At 34.9% G+C, this 7,744-nt stretch overlaps 1 protein-coding gene across 1 annotated transcript; it reads right to left on the bottom strand.

Moving 5' to 3' along the window:
- Positions 1–2,546: 2,546 nt before the first annotated feature.
- Positions 2,547–6,829, bottom strand: LOC133718417 (probable zinc metalloprotease EGY2, chloroplastic). The gene is made up of 12 exons (XM_062145249.1): positions 6,489–6,829; positions 6,316–6,400; positions 6,099–6,218; positions 5,577–5,627; positions 5,373–5,480; positions 5,092–5,166; positions 4,903–5,008; positions 4,694–4,787; positions 4,102–4,255; positions 3,466–3,673; positions 3,071–3,231; positions 2,547–2,978 (listed from the first exon to the last, which is right to left on the bottom strand). The coding sequence occupies exons 1-12, from the start codon at positions 6,647–6,649 to the stop codon at positions 2,703–2,705; spliced, it is 1,599 nt and encodes a 532-aa protein (XP_062001233.1). The 5' UTR covers positions 6,650–6,829; the 3' UTR covers positions 2,547–2,702.
- Between the last annotated feature and the right edge of the window lie 915 nt (positions 6,830–7,744).

Here is a 7,744-nt window from a genome sequence, read left to right as displayed (position 1 = left end):
GGAGTATTTAAAGTGTGACATGCCAAAATAATGTTTTGTCAATCAAATGTTCATATCTTTTGAGGTATGCACACCAAACTACAACATATTGGGTGATATTGCAAAAGAGAAATTTCTATCATGGAGACTTTATAGTAAATACTAGGGTCATCATTCGGCGAGTGACATGTATTACCAACTTCAAAACCAAACCTTTTGGTTGCAAAATTGAATTACCAGCAAGCAACCAAAATTTTCAATTTTAATAATTCCTACCTATTTCAATTTTTCAATCTTCAGTATTATCAACTTTACAACAAATATTTATGTAGAACATAAATTAAAATGAATAATATTAGTTTGTTTTCTCTATTTTATAAATTATCGTACTTTTGTGTTCATCTACTTATTTTTCAATTTTCTTTGCACCTACGACATAGAGTTTTAACCATTTTCACCTACTTATCTAACGATCTTTTACCAGATTATCCAATAATATATAACATATTTTTCTAAGCTCATTAAAATATATGTACTATTAATCTAGTAGTAGCCTAGTAGTAATAATTTTTTTTTAATAGACTTTGATATCATTAGAATCAAAACCAAAACGCTAGACTCTAAAATATTTAATTAATATAAGGTAGCCGGCATGAAAATTCGGAATTCTATTATAAATATAGGGGAAATATCATCAATGATCACTGAGTTATGACTTATTCGACACTTAACTCACTGTATTTTCAACAATATCATTTAACTCACTCAGTTTTACATCCGTCTTTCACTTAACTCACTGCCGTTAATTCTACCGTTAGAAGCCGTTAAAATTGAGGGTATATTTGTCAAAACACTTAAAAATCATTTTTAACTTAAAAAAACTACATTTATTAGACTTTTTTTCAATTTTTTTAAATTTCTGAAATTTCTAATAAAAAATGATTTTTTTTAACTTAAATATAATTTGAAAAGAATTGTCTTTTTAAAAAAAAAAAAAAAAGACAATAGTGATGCATTTTTTTAGTGTTTAGATAAATATACCCTCAATTTACATTTATTAGACTTTTTTCAATTTTTTAAATATATGAGATTTCTAATAAAAAATGATTTTTTTAACTTAAATATAATTTGAAAAAAAAATTGTCTTTTAAAAAAAAACAGAAGAAGTTAGAAATGCATTTTTTAGTGTTTAGACAAATATACCCTCAATTTTAATAGCTTTTAACAACAAAATTAACGACAGTGAGTTAAGTGAAAGACGGATGTAAAACTGAGTGAGTTAAGTGATATTGTTGAAAATACAGTGAGTTAAGTGTCGAATAAGTCATAACTCAGTGACCATTGGTGATGTTTTCCCTATAAATATAACTCATTACAAGTCAATTTTGAGCTCGCTATATAACGAATTTACTAACAAATAAACAACTCTGTGTCTTTTAGGGAGAAAATAATTAACTAGCTTTCTATTAGCTTACGGTACCAACAGAACGCCACTTCATAACAAAAAAAATACAAGCTGCTCCTTATCTATAAGTTGTTTGAAAGACGCCAATCATATTCAAGATAGTTACCAACTCCCAGTGAAGTCATGATCTTAATAGCTTGACACTTAAAGACCACATATCGACCCTCTGCAGCCAAGCACCGATCAGCAGTACAACCACAATGACGGCACTAGGTCGAAAGAAACCAACAGACCTAGCAAGAAAATTCGCACAAGACCAAATCTATCGTATACTAGCCACATCTCTACTCTTATTCTTCAGCCGAAGAACGCCAAGCAAACGACACACCCAGCACGAGATCCGTACGCTACACTACCATAGCCTCTCCTCATATCTAATAGAGATCCAAGTCAACCACCTCCGCTACCCAGAAGCCGCAGATCCAGCTCAACCACGACCAGCCGCTCGATGCACATCCCCACCACTACAGCTGTACATGACGCCACGACGTTGACTCGATCACAGAAAATAATACTATTATAAAAATATTTATGCTTATATTTTTTAATATACATGTATGTGTATTGAAAACTAGAAGATATATAGATAATATATAATCAGTAAATTTGGTATTTACTAAAACTAAACCAACTTTTTTTGATAATTTTCAATTTAAGATTTATCATTTTTAAATTTCTAAATTCTAAAACATTGGTTGATATTCCATCCGTTCAGTAATTACCAAACCAAACCGTAACCATAATAAATACCTACCAACCCTCTTGGATTCTATGCTCAAAGATCATGTCGATTCACGATAAGCACAAGGATGATCAACTACAATGTTCTTAGTTGGTTTTTGCTTCTTAGAGCAATTGGTTTTTTTTTTTTGGGCAATTGGGTTCAATTCTAGATTTCTATCCATCAAATCCCAATGAAAAATGGTCCAAGTCAAAAACATCTGAAAATGTGGAAGCGTTTTCATTCAAACTGAAACGCCCACAAAGTCCGCAACACTCTGGGACTTGGACCCAATTTTAAATGAAGACCAAGAACAAATATTCCAACCCATTGTTTCCACTTTCTTCAGCTGCAAGCGGCCTTATATAATGACAGTTAAGGTAAAAAGAACTAAAAAATTATTGCTATGTATTAATAAAAGATAATAAACTCAAGTATCCATTTGGACATGATTGATGATGTATGTGTCAAACTAGTATCTGAGCCAATATGTATGTATCTATCATTTTCTCAGATGATCCTATGAGAAAATATGCTTCAGAGCATATCTGTTAACCCTGAGAAACTTGACAAACTGGTCATGTCATCTGTGAAGGGAAACGGGTATGGTAAGCATACCAGCAACCCCAAGAACAAAACTAACACGCCTACGGCAACATACTTGTCATCAGGATCTGTGATCTCCTCAGCAAGCGGAGCAATTGGCCCCCTCTGTAAGAAGAATATCAGAGCTACCCAATAGAATGCCACATCATTGATTAGTGAAGATAATCCGAGCAGCACGATTGAGAAACCAGTGAAGCGAGCTGAAGCCTGTGACAGGAAACAATCAAGTGGTATTTTATATCAGATTTCAGCCTCCGTGCTTCCAGTTTAACTTGTAATGAACTTTAGATGGTGCATACCTTTCTTCCCCAAATGGCAAAAGATATTCTTCCCCCATCGAGTTCTCCGGCAGGAATGCTGTTAATGGCATTGATAAGAAGTCCAGCCCATGCCCATATCAAGAGAGGATTAACAGATATTGGTGTGCCTTCCTTGAGTGCATCACCAAGAAGAAGCTTTGCTATAAGAGAAGTGAATGTCACAGTCAATGTCTCATCTAACTTAAAACAAAGCTCGAAGTGAAGAAGTCCAAAAACTTGGTTGGTAAAGTATGTTATGCACTAGATACTGTTGTTCACAAACTGTTACGCAGACATTTGGTGATTGAAATGGAAAACTACCAATATTTGAACATGCAAACACATTACTACACAATGTCTCTGCATGCATTTTATTTTGGAAGTAAAGTGCTTACCAATACCCCCTGCAAGAAAGGACTCATGAAACACAGAAGCATCAACAATGACACCAACACCATCACTGGGCGGTAAGATGAACCCTAAAAGCAAAAGAACAATGCCCAAGGAAAATCCAGCTAAAGGTCCTGCTGCTGCAACTTTCAGAAGATCTTCACGCTTGGGTACAATATTTACAATTCTTGTAATTGTACCAAAAGAGCCTATCTGCCAGCAAAATAGCTCATTAGAATTTATATCAGTTTTGAATAAAAGAAAATTAAAATAGACTAGTATTTTATGCACCTACAAGCACAATACAGACTCATGAAGTCATGATGAGCAGGCATTGTGTAAGTTAGACTATCCTTTGTATATTACTCCTTAGCATCGCTTTGAACTTGTGACAAGTAGATGATCACAGATGACAGTTTTTATGATTATTGCACTTAGTGTAGCAGCCAGTACGAGTTGTTTTTCATTAAGAGTCCCGTATAGATACAACATCTTAACTTACTAAAAAGATTAAATTTAACTATATTAACAATATAGGCACTGCTTCGCATGCACACTACACAGAGATTTATTTAGTAGATGAAAACAGAGATTTATCCCTTTAAAGGGGGTCGGAGGAGCGTTCTGCTTATGAAAATTACCTGCCAACTGGGGACAAAGTATGGCACTCCAAGCTTGATTCCAGTGCTGTTTGCAGCTAAAATGTGGCCAAGCTCATGCACCCCCAAAACAAGTGCAGTTACAAGGGCTCCAGGTAAGCCTTTGTTTAACAGCTCAACATTATCAAACGCCGAACTGGGACATTACAGAAAACTATCATCAATCAAATGACAGAAAACCAGTCAATGTTTCCTAGGTAGTCTTCAAAATTTCACTGGACATAAAACCCACAACCTATAGTTCAAAACTTCAGCTTTAAGAAGAATGAAAAAAATAATAAACAAATGACAAAAATAAGAAACTGGAGTATCCAGCTTGAGGAAGAGAGCACACTAAGGTAAAGTGGAGCTGAATTCTTATTCTTTTTCCTTCAACAAGACATTTGGCTCAAGGTAATTACACGCATGTACGCGCACACATAAACAGAGATATATTGAGAAAAAACATTATGCAGATATCTGCTTCAAAAAAAATCAGCAAAAGGGAAAAATATCCTAATGTATTCAGATCATCATGAGTGTGCGCTATGTTCAAAAGCATATATAATGATGTACAACGAAAGAAATTGCATACAATAAATTGGCCTGCAATTCAGGAACATTCCGAAGAAGTAAGGTAAACAATGTGACCAGTCCAAAAGCACCAGCTGCGACCCACTCTGGGACAGCTGCAACAATTGACCACAAACCATCGATCATTAACGAACCATAAGTTCCAGACACTAATTAGCTCCAACAATTTCTATGAGAATTCCTGTAAAAAAGCAGGAGCTAGATAATCACCAGTTGTCTCTGGCTGCAATGTCATCCGTGGAACTACTACCGCCACAGGTTGATCATCCTCAGGATTGACTAGAAGGAAAAGCTTGTACTCATCCCCAAACTTATCCTGCAAACAGTCTGCAGATGTTAACAGAGAATCAATCAAACATTTTGAGCAGTGAAAATGAAGGAAGTATCAGAGAGAGATACCTTCATTCTCTTTGATATCTTTTCGTAACTTTTAGCAGCCTTCCCTCGCAGATTTCCTTTAAATAATACTCCAGCCTTGAGGAAGTTACACAATAATCAGATGTTAATCCACAGAGGCTACAAAGCATATATAAATAGCAATCCAATGATTGGCATTTTCTCAAATCCTTTCTGAAGGAGATGTTAAAGTCCACAATAAGCGTGTAAAATCTCCAAATCTCTCTTTGAAGTTTAGAAAGAACTTCATTACCAGGTAAAGAAACTGTAACCAGTCAGCTCACCTCATATGGATCCTGGCTTGTTACGAAAAAAGTATCAAAGCCAAAAACTTGGTTCTTGAAAATTTCAAGAGTTTCTTTTGGAATCCGGATTGATTCACCTTGCTGTGGCTGTGCACGGAATTATTAAGATAAAGATGTTAAAAGATGACATGAAAAGAGGATGCATCTTGTAGTGAAGGAACAGTAAAAGAACTTCATAATCACCTTCACACCTGGCAGAGGTGATCCACTAGCAACTTCTACGTTATCAACATCCTGTTTCAAAGACAACCTTAGCACAATAACAGTCAACAGAGTTCATTTTCAATACGCTGCTGATCAAAATAAATGCATTGTGTATTCTCACTTCTATGATAAACAAAAGTTGAAGAAAGAAAGGCCAACTTTCAGGCAGATAAGCTCTCCTTTAAGGGACTGATATCTACTATACAACTCGCCTATAGATGAAGGTTTGTGATGGGGGATTTCATGCTGAACCACTCTTAAACTCATGTCTAATAAACAACGCATATGGAAGTCCAGTGACTAACTTCCTAGGCCTACGGTCAGCATTTTCATGTATAACCATTGACTGTGAAACATTAAGCTACTCACTTACCAGTTCTACATGCAAAAAACCGATCAATGAATTTGTCTAATTTCTTGGATAAACACAATCTACGAGTTAAATTCGAGAAACTCCAACATGTAATATGAAAGATAAAATCTTCAATTAACAGGCAGTACCTGGACACCATCTTGAGGCTTGTTTTCAGCCTCATTGTTTATTTGGTTAGCAACAATAGGCTGAGAATCTAGTTGGGCCTCACTAGAATCTCCACCTTCATGTTCATGACCTTCTTTCTCCTACAAACACCAACATAAATCATAAAACCACCAATCAAAGTTGGAAACTTTCACAGTAAAAATTGCTTCCCTACAAAACCCAACTTGAAATTTTCACCTCATCATTATTGCTATCTGATTCCTTCTCCGTCTCACTAACTCTACAACCCACTTCTCGCTTCCTCAAAACTCTAAATTCACCTCTATAACCAAAAACACAACAATCATTGTAATAATAGCTAAAAAAAAATGAAAACTTGGGTAATAAATCTTAGAAAAGTTAAGACTTACCTGGAAATGTGGTGGAGCTTCAAGCTGCTTATACGACACCGTTTTGGCCAAGAACCAGAGGATGAAGAAGAAGCTAAATATGGTTGAAACCGAAGATCGCAGCAGGAGCTACACTGGGAAATGGGGACGAAATTCCCGCGAAAATTTGCGGATAAGTTCATAATGGATTGATGGGTAGCGAAAAGGTTTAATCTTGATGAGACCCAATTGCCATTGAAGCTGGGATTTAAGGAGGGTTTAATGGGTTTCAGAAGGTTTGGAAAGTTTGAAGCTTCAGAGAGTGTCTTATCCTTACAGAAAACTTACAGAGGAAATATCTGCTCTGCGGTTCCTTGGGTTAATAGGCGCGTAATCATATCTTTTTCTATTTTTTGTCTTTTTTTTTAATTGATATTGAAATTTGAACCTCGGAATATTATAGGAATCAGAATCATTTAAAATTATTTGTACAAAAGGCTCGCATCCCTTTTTTTTTTTGGTAAGTAAGGGGTCAAAACTCAAAAGACCAAGAAACAAAGAAACAGACTAGCTTGGCCTATCATTTAAAATTATTTGTACAAAAGGCTCGCAACCTCTTTTGATTTTATCAGATTTAGGCATATTTTTTATGAAGCTAATTTTGTACTTAATAAGTTAGCCTCTTTTGATCTTAGAGATAGGGATTCTACTGTCTGGCATAACTGTCTCTTTTTTTTTGTGTTTCTAGCGTTTCCATCTGGATTAGCTCAGATGGATTGTGAAAGAAAAAGTTGGAGAAAGTGAATCCCCCCATATACCCCTAAATGATTCATTTCTCCTTACCTTTTCATTGCATTAATTACTCATCTAAATGATTCATTTCTCCTTACCTTTTCATTGCATTAATTACTCATCAAATATAGAAATAGAAAGTTTATGAAAATTTTGATTTATCTTCCTATGAGAAAGACAAATGAATAATTTTTCATTCTGCAAACCAAATGAAATCAAAAAGTGTTTCCACAAAAAAAAAAAATTGTAATAATTATGTTTTCGATGAAAATTCATTGCCTAATGTGATCCTATAAACCTATGTCCCGACCGGAAGGTGATCGGTAAAAGTTTTCCTACATAAAATCAAAATTAAATTGTAGTAGTACTTTTGCAGACAAAAAGGATAGCCAAGGTGTTCCCACATATTGTAACTAGTCTGCAATCACATGCTCTGCATGTGTATGAAAAATTTTTGTTGTTAAAAAAAAAAAAGGTAGTTATTGCAGAAGAAATAGATTCAGTGG

The sequence above is a fragment of the Rosa rugosa genome, chromosome 6 (genome assembly GCF_958449725.1).
Source record: "Rosa rugosa chromosome 6, drRosRugo1.1, whole genome shotgun sequence".
NCBI lineage: Eukaryota > Viridiplantae > Streptophyta > Magnoliopsida > Rosales > Rosaceae > Rosa > Rosa rugosa.
This window is presented reverse-complemented; position numbering and strand designations above follow the sequence as displayed.

What these genes read in the sequence shown, in the direction of transcription:
- LOC133718417 (XM_062145249.1), bottom strand. Translation starts at nt 6,649, where the DNA reads ATGAACTTATCCGCAAATTTTCGCGGGAATTTCGTCCCCATTTCCCAG. An exon ending in AGATATCAAAGAGAATGAAG is followed by an intron (nt 5,009 to 5,091) that starts GTATCTCTCTCT and finishes GACTGTTTGCAG; the next exon opens with GATAAGTTTGGGGATGAGTA. An exon ending in ACTTTGTCCCCAGTTGGCAG is followed by an intron (nt 3,674 to 4,101) that starts GTAATTTTCATA and finishes TTTTGCTGGCAG; the next exon opens with ATAGGCTCTTTTGGTACAAT.